Below are 21,046 nucleotides of genomic sequence, written 5' to 3'. Positions count from 1 at the left end.
CCTGAATGCAAGTTATATTTAAAGACATAGAACATGATTATCTAACAGACCCAAATATTGTCTGCATAAAACTTAGATGCTGAGTAGAGTCATAGAGATCTACAGCACAGAAAAAGGCCCTTCGGCCCATCGAGCCTGTGCCAGTCAAACAAGTACCTAACTATTCTAATCTCATTTTCCAGCGCTAGGCCCATAGCCTTGTATGCCATGGCATCGCAAGTGCACATCCAAATACTTCTTAAATGTTATGAGGGTTTCTACCTCTACCACGCTTTTAGGCAGTGAGTTCCAGATTCCCACCATCCTCTGGGTGAAAAAATTCTTCCTCCATCCCTTTTAAACCTCCTGCCTCTTACCTTAAATCTATGCCCCCTGGTTATTGATCCATCCACCAAGGGGAAAAGTTCCTTCCTGTCTACCCTATCTATGCCCCTCATAATTTTATGCACCTTAATCATGCCCCCCCTCAATCTCCTCTGCTCCAGGAAAAATAGCCCCAGTCTATCCAATCTCTCCTCATAACTAAAACTCTCAAGCCCAGGCAACATCCTGGTAAATCTCCACTGCACTCTCTACTGCAATCACATCCTTCCCATAATGGGATTCTAGAACTGCACGCAATACTCTGGCAGTGGCCTAACCAGCGTTTTATACAGTTCCAGCATAACCTCTCTGCACTTATATTCTATGCCTCGGCTAATAAAGGCAAGTATTCAATATGCCTTCTTAACCACCTTCCCTACCTGTCCCGCTACCTTAAGGGACCAGTGAATGTGCACACCAAGGTCCCTCTCATCCCCTGTATTTCCCAGGGTCTTACCATTCATCATGTATTCCCGTGCCTTGTTTGTCCTGCCCAAGTGCATCACCTCACACTTATCCGGATTAAATTTCATTTGCCACTGATCAGCCCATCTGACCAGCCCATCTATATCCTCCTGTAATCTAAGGCTATCCTCCTCACTATTTACTACCCCACCAATTTTCGTGTCATCTGCGAACTTACTGATCAACTCTCCTACATTCAAGTCGAAATCGTTTATATATATATATATATACCACAAACAGCAAGGGGCCCAACACCGATCCCTGTGGAACCCCACTGGACACAGGCATCCAGTAATGGTTCCATAGATGAATTGACCTAAGTACAAGGTAGCAATGAGTCTGGAGACTATTTGGTGGTTATTTAAGGACAAGGTGTGAGTAGGAGTTTGGGGTGAGGGCGCAGTGTTCACAGCTGAGTCTGATCCTATCATTAATCAGTGTTGACACATGTTCCCTGCACAGCTCTCTTCAGTAGCAATTGGAAATGGGAACCCTGGTTGGCTTTTCTCTTTTTTTCGAATCTGTGCGTTGACACTGGTTGTTGCTTTTGCTTCTGATTCAGTGGGGTTAAATTGGGCCATGCTTGCTCAAATTTCTAACCCAAAGTCTGCACCTGTCATAGGATTGGAACAAATGAATCTGTTTTTTACCATAGGCTGAAACTGTCATTAGCCCATTTGCACATGCGTATAAGGGATCAAACGCTTGCTTCAGATCCCTGCTGCAGCTTTGGTTTTCCAGTGCTGGCTGCCTCAGGATAAAATAAGAAACAGTTGAGCACTTACCACAATTGCTGCCACTTGCAGTTCTGAGATCCCAAGCTCTGATCTCCTGCCCTCTTCAACCCTGTCTGTGACAATTTGGTTTCAGGAAGCCCCCACTTACCTAGCGCAGCAGCCCAAATCATTTTCCTGATGCTGCCTCATTCTGCACCGGGTGTCTTAGTTGCAATAAGGTCTGAAGCCCAGTATCTAGGGCTCCTCAGACCTCAACATTTGTGCGGGGGGGTGGGGGACGCAATACAATCCAGTTGGGGTTGGTTGGGTGCTCCTGAATTTAGCACCAGTAATTCTTGGTTCTTTTCCAATTTTGAAATGTTGGAAAAAGCATTCCAGAAATTTACAGCATTTGAGTGGCTCATTATCATCTTGCAAAGCTGTTAAGTACTGTGCTACTGTTAGAACAAAATCAATTAGTAATGTACTGTGATGGTAATATAAAAAAATTCAATTAGTGATATACATGCACTGGCATAAACTGATTAAAAAACACATGCTATCGCTTGGGCAAAAGGTACTTGATTTATCATACGATTACTCCCGCAGTTCAAAAATCTGACCCTAATGTTTTGTGAGCAATGATTCAACATTAGGAACTAGCTAGATGATGCGATTTTTAGTGCAGGAGCTCCATGCCTGAAGAGTTAAGTTGTAACGTTCTGAGTCTTGTGGTTTCTTTTTATGTGAAAATCTGTTTAATTCATTTTTGCTGCTGATGGGTCAGTGAAGGTTCTAACTGGGGAATTATTCTAAACATAATTAATTATTCATAAACTAAAGCTGCTGGCTTCATAAACCATTCTGCATTTCCATGTAATTAAATTGGTGGGAGTTCAAATTGGCTTACAATGATGCAAAACAAACTTGACCAGTGCTGGTCCAGAGGGAGATCTATCTCAGCAAGGATCCCACATAGCACCTCTCTGAAGCAATTCTTTTTATATTGTAAACGGGAATGTGATTAAAAATAGGTATGTCTTTCTTTACATATAAAGTAGCTGGAGTGAAAATGAAGGCTGGTTTCTTTTTGTCAGGTTCAAAGCAGAAAACAGAGGCAGAGTCTCTATAGATTGGGAAAAGTGGTCGTCTAACAAATCAGTTAAGATGATTTTGATTTGCAATGTGAATTGTACAGAAAAACTTTTAGAACTGTGGGCTGGAAACATGTCCCCTCTAGTGAGTAAGCTTCATATGATTTGTACGGAATCACAATCTGAGGGACTCCCATGGTATAAAAGAGTTAGAGAACTTGAAATCATAAATCATGAGTCACTCGCATGTCAGAGATGTGAGCACGCTATATACAAACATGTGAAACCTGCACGCAAAAACAGTAGTGGGCTGGGTCCGTAATCTAGAGGGAAAAATCACATCATGGCAATTTAATTACTTTATTTATTCTTTTAGGAGATATGGCTGTTGCTGGCTAGGCCCATCGCTAATTGCCCTTGAGAAGGTGGTAGTGAGCCATCTTTTTAACTGCTACAGTCCATGTGGTGCACCCACAGTGCTGCGTGGAAGGGAGTTCAAGGATTTTGACCAGGGAACAGTGATATAGTTTCAAGTTAGAAGGCTGCATGGTTTGGAGAGGAACTTGCGGGTGGTGGTGTTCCCATGTGTCTGCTGCCCTCCCCCTTCCAGGTGGTAGAGTTCACAGGTTTGGAAGATGCTATTGAAGGAGCTTTGGCGTGTTGCTACAGCGCATCTTGTAGATGGTACACTCAGCTGTCACTGTGCTTTTGTGGTGGAGGGAGTGAATGTTGTTGATGGGGTGTCAGTCAAGCGGGCTGCTTTGTCCTGGATGGTGAAGAGTTTCTTGAGTGTTGTGGGAGCTGCACTCATCCAAGCAAGTGGAAAGTATTCCATCACACTCCTGACTTGTGCCTTGTAGATGGTGAACAGGCTTTGGGGTGTCAGGAGATTAGTTACTTGCCACACAATTCCTAGCATCTCACCAGCTCTTGGAGCCACAGTATTCATATGGCTGGCCCAGTTCAGCTTCTGGTCAATGGTAACCCCCAGGATGTTGATAGTGGGGGTTTCAGTGATGGTAATGCCTTGAACATCAAGGGGATATGGTTAGATTCTCTCTTGTTGGAGTTGGTCATTGCCTGTTACTTGTATAGTGTGAATGTTACTTGTCACTTATCAGCCCAAGCCTAAACGTTGTCCAGGTCTTGCTGCACATGAACACTGATTGCTTTAGTATCTGAGGAGTCATGAATGGTGCTGAACATTGATGCAATCATCAGTGAACCTCCCCACTTCTGATCCTATGATGAAAGGAAGGTCATTGATGAAGCAGCTAAAAATGGTTGAGCCTAGGACACTACTGTGAGGAAATCTTGCAGTGATGTCCTGGGACTGAGATGATTGACCTCCAACAACCACAACCATCTTTCTTTGTGCTATGTATGACCAACCAGTGGAGAGTTTTCCTTTTGATTCCCATTGACTCCAGTTTTGCTAATGCTGCTTGATGTCACACTTGGTCAAATTCTGCCTTGAGGGCAGTCACCCTCATCTCACCTCTGGAATTCAGCTCTTTTGTCCATGTTTTGGCCAAGGCTGTAATAAGGTCAGGAACTGAGTGAACTGACCCAAACTGAGCATCAGTGAGCAGGTTATTGCTGAGTAAGTGCTGCTTGATAGAACTGTCGATGACCCCTCCCATCCCTTTGCTGATAATTGAGAGAAGATTGATGGGGCAGTAATTAGCTGGGTTGGATTTGTCCTGCTTCTTGTGGATGGGACATAACTGGGAAATTTTCCACGTTGCTGGATAGATGCCTATGTCGTAACTGCTGGAACTGCTTGTCTAGGGGCGTAGCTTGTTCTGGAGCACATGTTTTCAGTACAATTGCCAGATTGTTGTCAGGGCCCCTAGCCTTTGCAGTACCCATTGCCTTCAGCCATTTCTTGATATCATGTGGAGTGAATCAAATTGGCTGAAGATTGGCTTCTGTGATGCTGGGGGCCTCAGGAGGAGGCCAAGATGGATCATCCACTTGGCATTTCTGGCTGAAGATGATTGCAAATGATTCAACCTGTCTTTTGCACTGATGTGCTTGGCTTCTCCATTATTGAGGATGCGGATATTTGTGGATCTCCTCCAAGTTAGTTGTTTAATTGTCGACCACCATTTATGACTGGATGTGGCAGCTCTGCAGTGCCTAGATTTGATTCGTTGGTTATGGGATTGCTTAGCTCTGTCTATCGCATGCTGCTCTGCTGTTTGGCATGCAAGTAGTTCTGTGTGGTAGCTCTACAAAGTTGGCACCTCATTTTTAGGTATGCCTGGTGTTGCTCCTGGTATTCCCTCCTGCACTCTTCTTGATGGTAATGGTAGAGTGGGAGATATGCTGGACCACGAGGTTACTGATTGTGGTTGTATACAATTTTGCTGCTGCTGATGGCCCACAGTGCCTCTTGGATGCCCAGTTTGGAGCTGCTAGATCCGTTTGAAATCTATCCCACTTAGTATGGTGGTATTACCATACATCACAATGGAGGGCATCTTCAACATGAAAATGGAGTTTTGTCTCCGGAAGGACCGTGCGGTGGTCACTCCTATCAATACTGTCAGGGACAGATGCACCTGTGATAGGTATCTTACTGAGGGCGAGGTTATGTAGGTTTTTTCCCTCTTTTTTTCTTCTTCACCTGCCACAGACCTAGTCTAGCAGCTATGTCCTTTAGGATTTGGCCATCACGGTAAGTCGTAGTGCCACCAAGCCACTCTTGGTGATGGACATTGAAGTCCCCCATGCAGAGTGCACCCTGTGCCCTTGCCCACTCTCACTGTTCAACATGGAGGAGCATTGATTCATCAGCTAGTGGTTGGGTAGGGAGGTGGTAGGTGGTAATAAGCAGGAAGTTTCCTTGCTCTGACCTGATTCCATGAGACTTCATGGGCTTCAGAGTCAATGTTAAGCACTCCCAGGGCAACTCCCTCCCCTAAACCACTGTGCCACCACCTCTGGTGGGTCTGTCTTGCTGGTGAGACAGGTTGTACCCAGAGATGGTAATGGTGGTGTCTGGAACATATTAGGCTGTTGCTTGTGTCCCAAACAGGAAAGAAAATGTGACTTGTATAAACATTCCAGCCAAGCCAACATAAAGGATTCGTAGACGATAAGTCTGCACCAGCCAGCTATGGACAAAGGTCATTTGTGGTCTATTTGTGACTCCAAATCTCCAATGTTGTGCTAATGGCCCCATTGTTACCTACCCCAAAATACCATGTGTTTCAACCAGGCACCTGGTTAGCTGAATAGATCGACCCAAAACCACCCTGTCACATAACCGAGACTTGAACTGTTTTAATTCCTTTAATTGTACAGCTCTTGATTTTTATCTTCAGTCCCTGAAGAGAAGCAGCACTCCAGGTAAGCAGCCTGCTTCTGTCTACCATTTTACCATCCAACAGATAGCAGCAGAAAGAGCTCTTTCCAGGTCAATGGCCTGGCCCCCATCTACACTGTGAACTACAGGAACCTTGGAACGTCTGTATCTGTGCCTTCAAGACTAACTCACCTCTACGTGCTTTCTCCCATCGTGGAGGTCCTCGCTTCTGGAAATTCGGATCACCCTGTAACAGTTCCAGCCTGCTAACCTCTGAAGGCATACGCCACTCGACTTTTGATTTTGGATTCTGGACTCGTGTGAAGCCATAACTCTTATTTTTATCGTGGTCTTGTCCTGTACTCCTTTCTTTCCTGTACCTCTCTTTTATTGTATGAGTGCAAAAAGGGGTGGATGTTGTGAAACCCCTTTCCCAAGTTTGTGTGTGTGTGTAGAGTAAACCAACCCTCTTATTTTACCTTATCTTGAGTTTGCTGTGGGGTGATTAATAGAGGATTGGATCACTTGAAACTGAAGAATTGGGGAAAATATGCCACCACTCACACAAAGGGGGAAATAAAAAATCAAAGACACTTTTCTGTTTACGGACAGGTAGCGAGAGGAAAAATCAGGGCTGTTTAAATTAATTCCCCTTTTGGTCCATAGCACTTGACTTACCTGTGGGATAGCTCACCCAATTTTGGCACAAGCCCCCAGATGTTTTTAAGGGAGACTTTGCAGGGTTTCAAGGCTGGGTGTGCCATTGTTGTTTCCAGTCCCCAGGTCAATGCTGGGTGCTCCATCTGGTTTCACTCCTTTTCGATTTCGTAGCGGATAGCCTGGCCATTTCAGGGGCAGTTAACATTGCTGTGGGTATGGTCACATGTAAGCCAGACCAGGTAAGGACAGCAGATTTCCTTCCCTGAAGGATGTTAATGAACCAAATGGGGTTTTACAGCAATCATTGATAGTTTCATTGTCATTGTTACTGAGACTAGCTTTTAATTCCAGATTTATTAATTGAATTTAAATTCCATCAGCTGCTGTGGTGGAATTTGAACCCATGTCTGCAAAGCATTAATTAGCCTGGGCCTCTGGATTGCTAGCCACTACCGTGTCTCAATTTGAATTCAGTATATTAAAAAAAAACAATCTGGAAATAAAAAGCTGGCACCAGTTAAAGCTACTATGAAGCTGTCAGTTTGTCACAAAAACCCAACTGGTTCAGAGAAAGAAAGCTGGCCTGGTCCATATGTGACACCTGGCCCAGAACAATGTAGTTGGCTCTTGACTGCGCTCTGAAGTGACCCAACAAGCCATTCTATTATATCAAACCTATTTTGCCAAATTAGAGGTAGGACAGTGACATCCACATCCCGATAATTTTTTTAAAAAGCAGGAGCTGAAAACATAATTCCCAGTGTTGAGGTGAAGGGAGAAGGATTGCATGAGGCTAAGGTCAGAGGAACAAGGAGGCGTGGACCTTTTGGACCAGATGGCCTGTTTCTGTGCTATACATACTATGTAATAACTAATTAGGAATAAAAGGAACACATTTTTATCCAGTTGATGATTTGTACAGCTGTCGGTCAGGCATGAGGATGTCCCTGTTCCATGAATAACTGAGGCATTTGCATAATCTTTTATAGGTTATGGAGTTCAGTCTGAGCTCTATGAAGGAAGCTGGGCAGATATATTTCCAAGCATGTTTCTTATTTAATACCTAGAAATTCTTCAAAACCATGATATGCCAAACTAATAGTCAGCTTATTAAGTTCAATTGATCCTCATTATAAAATGTTATTGTTAGGATCCCTGCAGAGACTGATAACATTCTTTTAAAAGAAAAAGAATCCCCATGACACCAACAGAAAGAAAACTGCTGGACAGAATTTCACTTTTTAATATATATTTACTATAGCAAACCAACTAATTTTAACATAATTCAAACATAAAATAATAGGTGAAGGATATTTCCAATGAAAAGGTAAATTTCACTTTAAAAAGTTGATGCACCAAAGATATGCATCGTAGTGACATGCACTTGCATTACTTCCCACACAAAGTGCGACCACGTGCAATCTCACTCTACATAACAAAGGCACTCAATTGTTTCGGCTCTTGTGTTGCATTCACCAGCAGTCACATCCCATATGAAGTCCCCAGACACAGTTACCACTGACGAGGCTTGTGTCTACGGACCCTCTCTCTCTCGGGTCATCACAGTCCCAAAGGCACAGAATGACGAGGGACTCCCTTCCCCAACCCTTTTGACGGTTTGGTGAGCTCTGCTAACACTGAAACAGCAGCAACGGGTCTTGCCCAATCCATAATCCATTGCCCTTCCTGTCTTCTGTTCTGTTATTTGCAACTGTGTAACCATACATAGTAACACAATTGCTGCTCTATTCTCAGCAACCTGCTTTAAAACCAAGATCTGTTTGAAGACTACCAAACAGATGACTGTTCCATTCAGAAAGAACCTTACTTATTTTCTCTTTACACAAATTCCCAGTCTATTTTGAACTATCGAACAGAAAACTCAGTCTGACTCAACTGCAAGTAGCTTTCTATTTACCCTTTGCTTCTTAGCTGTTCATCCCCATGGCAACCTCAGGCCACATGGGCATTTTTTGGGAACGTAATGATATAATCAGGAAACCAATTAACCCTTTTTCAGAATATGTCACAGCCTACTTTGACATTGCACAAAAGAAAATACAGGCTTTCCCCAGCACATGCATCATCATATTATCCTGTGGTATTTTGCATAAAATGGAGTGAAATGTAAAGGGATTGTTGGGCCTTGAGGACTGTTCCCTCTTCTGAAAAATTCTTGGACTGAGAGAAAACTTGCAATCCGTCAGCATTTTCTGTGGAGGAAAGTAGCGCTTTGTGCAATTGCACTGCAACCTTTCCAGTCTGGAATGCTTGGGATCAGGTCAGTTCTGAACTTCAGAATTTTCCAAATTATAGAATAACAATTGAATGCCCAACCGCAACTGTGTGAACCAAACAACACCATAGGTATAAATGTTTGTCTGAAACATAAAACATTATCTTTATCATTATCTTTACTGAGCCCATGTCTTCTTGATTTGTTGCAGTGTGCAAATAGTCAACAGGTGAGCCTGGTGAGTTGCATGGGTCTGTTCAAAAAATTCCCAGACAACTGGTGTTTCCAAACAATAGATTTCCAGACAGGATAGGTTAACGTGTATTCTAACTCATTGCAAAAAAAAAAAATTACACCCTTATAAATAGAAATTTGTATTGAAAAATTAGTACAGGGCCACAGTGAAATGACTATTATCCCACTGGGATTTACTGAATTAACAGGGAGATCGCCAAGTCCGTTCAACAGGGACCACAAGTGAAGTATATCTACTCACCTCACCACAGCCTCCAAAGAGGAAAGGAAAGAAGGAGCAAGTTACAACTGGAGAAGAATCGGTGTTTCGTGCAAAGCCCATCAAAGTGAAGCATGTCATGAATAGTATCCGCAGCCCAGTAATTGTTCAGGAAGACGGTGAGTTATTTCTTTAGTGTTCTCTGTTAAGATCTGTGCAGATTTTTGTCCCAGCATTTGAAGAATGGCTCTTCTCTCGGAGGTTGCTCAAAAGATATTTAACTGCACTCTATCAAATATTAACTTAACCATCACACCTAGTTTTGCCAATCAATTTGTTAAATTAGAAGTTATCACAAGCCAGTGCAGTCACACTGAAGCAATAACATGTATGTTTGGGGCAAATTGAGCTGGGACAGCTAATGTGTCCCATCCTCCAATCAAGATTAAGTAACCCCACTTAACATGTGTCCCAGTAGGATGTTCTTATTTGACCATACATTGGGCTGGATTTCATAGTCAGCAGTGAAGCAATGGCTCTCGCCAAGAAAGCTGCCCACAAAAGGTCTACCAACCGGTGTGGTGTGGATTCCCCCTTTCTCATTGCCAGTCTGAACCTGGTGCCAAGCTCAGGTGATCTTCAGGCATGTTGTCACCAAGCAGAATAAGCAACCAATCACGTTGAATGATTCTCACAGACATCAAACCAGGAAGTTAAAAACCACTGAATCCCTTCACTTTCAATTTTAAATTTTACAGATAACGAAACAAATGATTGGAACATGCACATGGGATTAAGGTAGAAGCCAAAATATTGTTTCTAACTTAAAAAAAAAATGATTTTAATGTGGAATTTCTTACAATAATGGAGAAATTTGACATTCAACAAATATAAAGTTACCCTTTCAGGGCCAGTAAGGCTGTTTGACAGTTACTATGAACTCAGTATATTGTTTAAAAATCCAGTTGCACCTCATTCAACAACAATGTAACTTTTCCAGTGCTTTTTACAGCACAACTAAGAGTGGGAGCTCTCATTAGCTCAATGATTTTTAATTGTTTTTTCTTTATTCATTCATGGCACGTGGACATTGCTAGCTATTTATTGCCCATCCTTAATTGCCCTTGAAAAGTCTTGAACCGTTGCAATCCTTGTGGTGTAGATACACCCACAGTGCTGTCAGGGAGATAATTCCAGGACGTTGACCCAGCAACTGTGAGATAATAGTGATATATTTCCAATTTGGCATGGTGCGTGAGTTGAAGGGCACCTTGCAGGTGGTGATGTTCCCCATCTGCCTGCTGCCCTTGGTTTTTCAAGGCGGTAAAGGTTGTGGGTTTGGGAGGAGCTGTTGGAGGAACCTTGGCAAGTTGATGCACTGCATCTTGTAGATGGTGCATACTGCTTCCACTGTACTCCAGTAATGGATGGAGTGAATATTTAAGGTGGTAGATGTGGTGCCAATCACGCATGTTGTTTCGCCCTGGATGGTGTTGAGCTTCTTGAGTATTGTTGGAGAGTATTCATCATATTCCTGACTCTGCCTTGTAGATGGTGGACAAGCTTCAGGGAGTTAAGTAGTGAGTTACTGACCACAGAATTCTGAGCCCTTGACTTGCTCTAGTAGCACAACATTTATGTTAGTTAAGTTTCTGGTAAATGGGATCCACAGGAGGTTAACAGTGGGGGATTTAGCAATGAAAATGTTGTTGAATGTCCAGGGGAGATGGTTAAATTCTCTCTTTTGAAGATAGTCATTGCCTGGCACTTGTGTGGCGTGAATGTTACTCACTACTTATAAGCCCAACCCTGAATGTTGTCCTGGTCTTGCTGTGTGCAGGCCTGGACTGTGTCAGTTTCCAAGGAATTACAAATGGGACTGAACACTGTGTGATCAGTGAATGCCTCCACTTCTGACCTTATAATGGAGGGAAAGTCATTAATGAAGCAGCTGAAGATGATTTGGCCAATAACACTACCCTGAGGAACTCCTGCTGCGATGCCCCAGGACTGAGATGATTGCCCTCCAATCACCAATCTTTCTTTGTGCTAAGTATTTTTACAGACAGAGGAGACTTTTTCCCCCAATTCCCATTGACTTCAGTTTTGCTACGGCTCTTTGATGTCACACTCTGTCAAATTCTGTCTTGATATCAGTGGGCAATCAGTCCTACGTGAACTCTGGAAGTCAGCTCTTTTATCTATGTTTGGACCAAGGATGTAATAAAGTCTGGCATTGAATGGTTTTCGAGGAACCCAAACTGAGCATCGCTGAGTATTGCTGTTTGACAGCATTGTCAGTGACACCTTCCAGCACTTTGTTGATGATTGAGCATAGACTGATGGGGTGACAATTGGCTGGGTTGGATTTAGTTGTGCTTTTTGTGGACTGTACATACTGGGCAATTTTCTACATTGTTGGGTAGATGTCAGTGCTGTAGCTGTATTGGAAAAACTTGGCTAGGGATGTGGCTAGCTCTGGAATGAAAGTCTTTCGCACTACAAGGGGATGCTATCAGGGCCCATAGCCATCGCTGGACCCAGTGCACTCTGCTGATTCTTGCTATCATATGGAGTGAATCAAATTGGCTGAAGACTGGCACCTGTGATACTGGGGTCCTTGGGAGGAGGCTGAGGTGGATCATCCAAGGTACTTCTGGCTGAAGATGGTACAAATATTTCAGCCTTGTCTTTTGCACTGACATGATGGGCTGCACCATCATTTGGGGTGAGGAGGTTTGTGTAGCTTCCTCCTCTTATTGGTTGTTCGATTGTCCTTTACCATACATGATTAGATGTTGCAGGACTGCAGATCTGTTGATTATGGGCTTGCTCGGTCCTTAGCATGTTACTTCCACTTTTTGGCTTACATGTAGTCCTGTGCTGCAGCTTCACCAGGTTGGCACCTTATTTTTATCATGCATGGTGCTGCTACTAGCATGCTCTCCTCCTCTTCTCATTGAACCAGAGTTGACCCCCCCAGCTGATGGTAATGGTTTAGGGATGTGTCCGGTATGAGGTTACAGATTGCGGTGGAATACAATTCTGCTGAAGTTGCTGGCCCATGAGGTACTCATGGATGGTCAATTTTGAGCTGCTGGATGTTCTGAATCTATTCTATTAAGTACAGTGGTAATGCCACACAACAAGATGGAGTGTATCCTTAGTATGAAGAAGGAACTTAGTCTTCAGAAGGACTGTGATCATTCCTCCCAATACTGTCAGGGTTAGATGCATCTGCAACAGGTAGATTGGTGAGGATGAGGTTAAGTAGGTTTTTCCCTCTTGTTTGTTCTTTCATCATATGCCGCAGATCCAGTCTGGCAAAAATATACTTCAGGACTTGGCCAGCTTGGTTATTAATGGTGTTACTGAGCTACTCTTAGTGATGGACATTGAAGATCCCCAACCAGAGTACAATCTCTGCCTTATTGTCCTCAGTGCCTCTTCCAGGTGGTGTTCAAAGTGGAGGAGTACTGATTCATTAACTGAGGGAGAGCAATAGGAAGTGATCAGGAGGTTTCTTTGCCCCTGTTTGACCTGATGCCATGATGTGGATGGAGTCAATGTTGAGGGCTCCCAGGGCCACTCCCTCCTGACTGTATACCACTGTGCCCTGCCTCTGGGTTTGTCCTGTTGGTGGGATAGAACATTCTGGGAGGCCATCAACAGTGCACCCTCTGAAGAAGGATTGAATCACTCACAGCAACATCTGGATTTACATATTTAATTGTGCATGTATGGACTCCACACACATACTATCAGTTTCAGAGGAGTAGTGACAGTGAACGCTGACAGTAATGAAAGTGAGACTTCTGCAAAATCCAAGCCATTTTCATTTTTATGGATTCTCTGTATTTTCTCTTAGTGATTTCTTTGTTCTGTTGGCACCATTCTTTCCATCTGCCTTTTGTGTTTGAGATTATATAACCGATGCAAAGATTAAGACGTTTGGTGAGCTTCAGTGGCTTGGGGGATCGAGGCACATCAATTTTTTCCGTGACTCACTTTTACTGGGTCTCTTCCTGCTCCACTATTGTTGGAAGAGCTTTACCCCATCTTATCCCCACAAAACTAATCAAGGCTAATACTCTAGTGAGGGAGTGTTCAATTGTCAGAGGTGCCATCTTTCTGATGACACGTTAAGCCAAGAGCACATCCGCCCTCTCGGGTGAATGTAAAAGACCCATGACACTTTATCAAAGAGCAGGATGGTTATTCCAGCGTCCTGGCCAATATTTATCCCTCAGTCATCATATTACTGTTTGTGGGATCTTGCTGTGCACAAATTGGCTCCTGTGTTCCCTACAACACTTCAGAAGTGCTTCATTGGCTGTTAAGCACTTTGGGAGGTCCTGTGGTCACCTTTCTTACTTCCCTAACCACCTGCTCCCCCCCCTCTGACTTGCTTTTCCGCTATCATGGAATGCAGACTTGAATGGACACCGGTTACATCTTCATTCATTTATTGAGTTAGAGTCTACTGCTGCAACTGTACAATTTTCAGGAAGGACCAGGATATGTTTGTTGAAAAGATTGCTGACAACCTAACATACCTTTGTAACAAGACTGGAAAAGACTTGTACCGTTGTGTCGTAAAAGGCATTCCATGAAATATTGGCCCGAACCTTCTGAGGGGCGGCAGTCACCGTCAGAATTCCGCTCTGCTCCTATTTTGCTGTGCCATGATAGAGCCAGGGACAAGCCACGTCCCTTTTTATGGCACTGGCTGCTATAATCTGGCAAGTGTTCACTAACAGACCGAAAAGCTTTTCAGTGTGTTCGTGAATGAGTGTACGGGTGAATGTGTAAGTGCGTAGGGTGGCAGATGGGTGAGGTGGCAGGCGGATGAGGTGGGTGAATGGGTAGGTGGGTCGAGGGGTAGTCAGGTCAGGAGGGGTTGTCAGGTTGGGGGCTACTCAGGTCGGGTGGGAGGGGAGTTGGGGGTCGGAGGGATTCGGGGCTCAGTGGGAGGGAGCCTGATCAGAGGTGAGTCGGGGGGGAGTCAGATGGTGGGGTCAAGTCAGGTTGGGGGGAGTCGTGGGGGAAATCAGAGTGTTGAGTTGGGAGTCAGGCGTGTCACTTGTATAGTTATCCAGGGGTTAGACAAGGACTTTTCTGTCTAACATTTCCTGGGTAGCCATCCAGAATCAGTGCACTGGGACTTCCGTGGGTCCCGACACACATCTTGGGGTTACGTCCGGTCTCTAATGATCCATAGACCAGAAGATCTGGGCTAAACTATTTCTTTATAGCCATAACATTGCATTTCCACAAAAGATGGAAGGAACTTAGATTTATATCGTGCATTTTGTTACCTCAGGATGTCCCAAAGTACTTTACAGTTAATGAAGTATAGTTGCTGTTGTAATGTAGGAAGTGCACAGCAAGATCCCACAAATACGGATCTGTCTGTGATCTTGATTGAGGGATAAATGTTTCTCAGGCCACCAGGAATACCTCCCTGCACCTTGATACAGAACCACAGGACCTTTTGTGTCCACCTGTGAGAACAGAAAGGGCCTTGGCTTAATGTGACATCTCAAAACTGTTCAAGTTCTTCAAAATCATGTGAATAGGTCATATGCAGGTCGATTTCCCCATTGCCTCTCCACCTGATTGCAGTCATCTTTTCAAGGTTATAGCATTCTCCCAAGTCTTTGTATCATTCGCAAACTTTCTGATAGTTCCTTATCATCTTTGTCATGGTAAGTAGTGAAGTTATGAACAGTGGCAAGTCCCTTTCACGATCCCCGGCGGGACTCCACTCATAACCAGTTTCCACACTGAACCATTGCCATTAATAACTATCTTCTGTCGATGAGAACAAAACTAATTGCTTTTCCAATTCAAGGCCCTTTCTCATTAAATACCATTTTATGAAGGAATTAGGAGAATGGTTTTTATTTTTTAAAGATGGAATTTCCTATCAGAAACAGTAGTGGAAGCAGAATACATACAAAGAAGAAGGGTAAGTGGAGAAAAATTGAAAAGGATATAGAGTAAGGGCAGGAAAAAGAGATTGAGTGAATAGTTCTTTCAGGGAGCTATGGCACAGGCACGATGGGCCATCTTCAATGCTTTAAAATCCAGATCCACGCTCTTTTTTAAATCTGCAGTAGCAGAATTTTGTCTGCAGATGGCAGTGAAGAACTGTTGTATGTGTTGTAAACAACAGGGGCTGTCTGTCTGCAAGCAATTGGGAATGTTAGTCTGACAATGACCAACCAAGAGTTAACATTTTTGGATTGTCTTGAACATTCGCCTTTCATTCCTTAACTAAATATTTAGTGTCTTTACTTTTTCCTTTAAAATCTGCTTCCAACACCATTTGCTACATGCACTTGAAGTGACCATGGTATAGCCAAGACCAGGCAGTCCTTGCCCCAACGCACACCTCTGACCTTGCAGTTGAGTTGCAAATTTGACCAGGACAGATGGCAGGCACTGCGGGCACAGCACATTGCTGTCAAAGTGTGCTTTCTATCAAAGGCCGAGGCTGTGTGGGGTGTGGTACTGAAGTGAAAACAGCTGGGAAGTTGAGTTTGGGAGAGACCACTGTGCCACTGCAAGGCTGACTCTGGCATTGCTTTAATGTTTGATTTTCTCCATTGTGTGCATAAACCATAATAATTTTGCGTGCTCCTCTTGAGCCGCTGAAAGATAGGGGTAAAAGAGACCTCTGATGGAATGCAGATCAGTGAACAGTACAAGGTTAGATGGGGTCATTCAGACTCGAAATGTTAACTGTGTTCCTCTCCGCAGATGCTGCCAGACCTGCTGAGTTTTTCCAGGTATTTTTGTTTTTGTTTTGGATTTCCAGCATCCGCAGTTTTTTTGCTTTTAACAAGGTTAGATATGTTGCCAGGTCTCAATAGGTAACTCTATATAAACACTTCATAAAAATCTTGGCGGGCAGAGGAGGGGGTTGGGAAGAAAACTTTTAAAACAGAATAAGATGAAAAAGTCCCGTTCATAATTGAGTAATGGAGCCTGCTAATTTGGGCAGTAAGGTCCCGACTGTCAACGACTATGATCTGGATTTGTGCCTTAGGGTTGCCTGCGTGATTGGATGGATGCCATGTGAAAGCACGGCCTTCTGTCTCTGTGGGGGAGGAGAGGGCTGCATGTAGGGCAACTGGCCAGGTAATGGCTATCACTGGCTATAATTGTGGGAGCTTCAATGACATCTATTTGTATTGATTACTCTAATTTGTGGAGATATTGCTATAGGAAACCTATCCACATTTTCCATCTGCCGAAAGTATTTGCACTTTCTTCGTGGAAGGCAATAGTATAGTTAAATGTTTTACTGCTTCCAGTCTATTGAAAATGCTACATATCATAATTAATACATTTAGATGCATTTTAAACTTTGTAAAGGAGAACTCTATCTTGTGCATTTTAAGTTGTTAGTAGAGGATTTGATTTATGACTAAACCAAGTGTTTTGAATCATGAACTTCCTATGTTGAGGAGAAATCAAGGGGCTGGTGTTTTCACAGACTCGCATAGCACAGAAGGAGGCCATTTGGCCTGTCAGGTCTGTACCATTCTGAAAGAATTACCAATTAGTCTCGCTCTTTCCCAGTTGCCGCAAAGTTTTCATTTTAAGTATATATTCAATTCCTTCTACCTTTTTGGGGGTGGGGGGGAAAAGCATGGAAAGGGCTGGGGAGTGGGACTCACTGACTTGTTCTTGCAGAGAGCTGGCACAGACATAATGGACTGAATGGCTGCCTCCTGTGCCATTACCATTTTATGATTCTAAATTGAAGATGAATGTAAAGAGATGGTCTCTCCTTAACACTTGTATCTACGTTTGCTAAAAATAGTGAACAAAGGAAACTATACTCTCAGTTTGTAGTAATGTTTTTTAACCCCAGAGTGCAGCTACATCTCCTTTACACAGTGAGGGAAGATTGCTTGTGTATGTTTTATGTAGCAAAATCGTAAACTGGTTTATAACGAATGTTATCAATTAAAATGAATATCAGAAATATCCCCCTCCAAGCAATTAATAAACTGCTTTGGATCCAAATAAAACCATTGCAGACCTACAGTTCCCTCCATAAAGAATCATAGCATTAGCCCTAATCTTATGGTCAGGACTCCATTTTATCTACATTAAATGGTCCCTTCCACCTGCAGGTCCATTCCTGGTTATTTTTACATCTGATTATAGTTTATCATCACTTCTGCATTATGCCAAGTTAATTTTGAACCCAGCTGGCTCAATTTCCTGCTAATTCCACCAGATTTTATTTTCTTTAAAAGTTTCAGTTGTGGAATTCTTCCTAAATTAGTCTTATAAAGTGCCTTAGGAAAATCCAATTACACAACGTCAGTTGGATAATCCTTGTTTACCAATCTGAAAGAATTCAACTAGATTTGGGAAGCAGGATCTATTGTTTTAAAAATGTACTGACCACCAAGTATAGCTTTAATATGCTCTTTAAATGAGCATTGATAGTGTCGTATAAAATGCTTTTAAGCAAGTTTTCCCATGTAACAATTCCTGGTAATTATTTGATTCATGCCTCATTCCTTCTGAGAGCATCAGAACCACATTTGGTATACTGCAGCCATAATGGAACCTTTCCACTTCACTGCAGCATTGGTCTGAAGTGGATGAAGTCAGAGTTGGAGGCCAAATGGGCACTGGAACCAGACTGCTGCTGCTCCTGGCTTTAGTCTGTTTTCCCTATTAACCACTCTGTATCAATGTAATGTTTATAGCCTAAAATGCACCATAAAAGTCATTAAGCAAAGCAACAAATTTCCTCACCCAATTACTTATGATTCTAGGATATATTGATTTGGTTCGGGTATGCCTTCAACACTTGAAGGTAGATTTCATAAACTTGTGCTTTGATCACAAAGTTCTCTCTCATTCACCTCCTTGCAAGGCTGAAGACTATTAGTTTTTTCTAGCCTTTCCTCTTAGTCGTCTAACCAAAGGGATCAGCATCAAGGCTCTTTGCTACACCGCTTCCTAGTCCTGAATATTTCCATTGTGATTTAATGACCTCAACTGAACGAAAATTCATGGTGCAACCTGAGCAGAGTGGAGTGACGCATCTACAAGCCCTGCAAGCATATCCCTGGAATCTGATTGTGAATGTCAATGGGCTCTGCAGGATTTTCCATTCAGGAACTTTTGTGGGAAGGGAATCCTGCGGGGTCCTCTGGACCTTTGGACCCTTTGTGCCTGAATTCCTGATTATATTCACCTAATATGTGATGATTCCTGATTCCTTCCTTGCATTGGAGGTCAATCATCTCAGTTCCAGGACATTGCTGCAGGAGCTCCTCAGGGTAGTGTCCTCGGCCCAACCATCTTTAGCTGCTTCATCAATAACCTTCCTTCCCTCATAAGGACAGAAGTGGTGATGTTCGCTGATGATTGCACAATGTTCAGCACCATTCGCGACTCCTCAGATATTGAGGCAGTCCATGAACAAATGCAACAAGACCTGGACAATATCCAGGCTTGGGCTGACAAGTAGCAAGTAACATTCGCATCACACAAGTGCCAAGCAATGAGCATCTCCAATAAGAGAGAATCTAACCATCACCCTCGACATTCAATGGCATTACCATCGCTGAATCCCCACTATCAAAATCCTGGGCATTACCATTGACCAGAAACTGAGCTGGACTAGCCATATAAACACTGTGGCTACAAGAGCAGGTGAGAGGCTAGGAATCCTGCAGTGAGTAACTCACCACCTGACTCCCTAAAGCCTGTCCACCATCAACAAGGCACAAGTCAGGAGTGTGATAGAATACCCTGAGTGCAGCTCTAACAACACTCAAGAAGCTTTACACCATCCAGGATAAAGCAGCCTGCTTGATTGGCACCCCTTCCACAAACATTCACTCCCTCCATCAGTAGCAGCAGTGTGTACCATCTACAAGACACACTACAGAAACTCACCAAGGCTCCTTAGGCAGCACCTTCCAAACCGATGACTGCTACCATCTAGAAGGACAAGGGCAACAGATACACGGGAACACCACCACCTGGATGTTCCCCTCCAAGCCACTTACCATCCTGACTTAGAAATAGGTCACCCTTCCTTCACTGTTGCTGGATCAAAATCCTGGAACTCCCTCCCTAACAGCACTGTGGATGTAGCTACACCACAGGAACTGCAGTGGTTCAAGAAGGCAGCTCACCACCACCACCTTCACAAGGGCAATTAGGCTTAGGCAATAAATGCTGGCCAAGCCAGCAATGCCCACATCCCATAAGTGAATGAAAAAAAATGAGAGATTCCTAAGCCAGTTTCAACCTGGCCTGGAGTTTTGTCAACATATTCATTTGTAAAACATTTGACACTATAGACGTTTCCCGATTATTCATAGTATTTCAACAAAATTTAAACCTTTTTACGGAAAGGGGGTGAGTTTATTTAGACGGCCCTGATTTCTCCTTTCACCGCCCACCCGCCCGTAAACAGAAAGGTGTTTTGATTTTGATTTCCCCCTTTATAAACTGTGGCATCTTTCCCAATTCCTTGATTTTTGGTGTGATCCAATTTCTATTAATAACCCCACAGCAAACTTGAGATAGGGTAAACTCAGAGGGGTAGTTTATTCGTACATATTCAAATGAGGGAAGTCGCATTGTAGCCTCCTTTTCATTCAAACAGTGAAAAAGGGGGGATAGAGAAAGAAAGATTTGCAGAGTAAAGAATTATTGTTCAAATGAGTCCAGAATCAAAGATCCACTGGTGAATTCCTTTGCAGAGGTCAGCAGGCTGAACTGATGCTGGATAATTCACTTTTTCAGTAGAGTTGGCCTCCATGATGAGATAGGCAAGTGGAGATGAAGTAGTCTTGTAGACAATGGTATAGAAGTTCAGAAGTTCCCAGTAGAAACAGTGTAGATGGGGGCCGGGCATTCAAACCTGGACAGAACCCTTTTGCAGAACTGCTGCTTGCTGGATGGAAGATGGCAGACTGCCTTGCAGTCCAGGAAGACAGTATAACTAGTTCTCCCAGCTGGCGGGGTGGGGGGTTGTCATGTCACATGACTCCCACCTCTCCACTTTGGCTGTGACAAAGAGTGTATATTCCATTGTCTTGGTTCCTGAGGTTGTTAATGTTCTAACCATTAAGAATTTGAAAGGAGTTTGCAGGGTCTGTTGCCCAAGCAGAGGAGGAGACTCCGGTAGCCTGGTCTGGCTAATGACATATAGATGGCCTTTGTATCATTCCCTTTGAATTTGGTCTCTGCAGCCCACAGGGTCATCAGCGTCTTCAGAGATAATGAGGCGTCAGCTTCTCTGATACCCAGAAAGTTCCTTTTGTTCAGGATTACAGGCAGACACAGCTCCAGCCTTTTTAAAGTCTTTGACCAGTTTTAAAAATTTTAGAAATTAGCCAGGAGGATTTCTATATATTTTATAAAAATGTAGTGTGTGAGGATTTAGCCTCATTGCACCCTGATTATACTCCTTAACACACTGGCTACTTTCACAGAAAAGAATCACAGAATTTTAACGGCACAGAAGGAGGCCATTCGGCCAATCGTGTCTGCACCAGCTCTCCAAATGAGCATTATGACCTAAAAGGCCTTGCCTTTTCCTTTACTCCTGCACACTGTTTCTATTCAAATAATCATCTAATGCCCTCTTGAATGGTCGATTGAACCTGCCTCCACCATACTTCCAGGCAGTGCATCCCAGACCCAAACCACTTGTGTAAAAGTTTTTCTCATATCATATTTGCTTCTTTT

At 43.4% G+C, this 21,046-nt stretch overlaps 1 protein-coding gene across 1 annotated transcript in view; it reads left to right on the top strand.

Annotated features, from left to right (window-relative positions):
• LOC144674353 (doublecortin domain-containing protein 2-like) overlaps positions 1-21,046 on the top strand; it is a 240,731-nt gene that overhangs the window by 80,637 nt on the left and 139,048 nt on the right. Inside the window, exon 7 of the mRNA XM_078535740.1 lies at positions 9,291-9,480. Coding sequence (XP_078391866.1) covers positions 9,291-9,480 — 190 coding nt within the window. The remainder of the gene's footprint in view (positions 1-9,290; positions 9,481-21,046) is intronic.

The sequence above is a fragment of the Cetorhinus maximus genome, chromosome 3 (genome assembly GCF_964194155.1).
Source record: "Cetorhinus maximus chromosome 3, sCetMax3.hap1.1, whole genome shotgun sequence".
NCBI lineage: Eukaryota > Metazoa > Chordata > Chondrichthyes > Lamniformes > Cetorhinidae > Cetorhinus > Cetorhinus maximus.
This window is presented reverse-complemented; position numbering and strand designations above follow the sequence as displayed.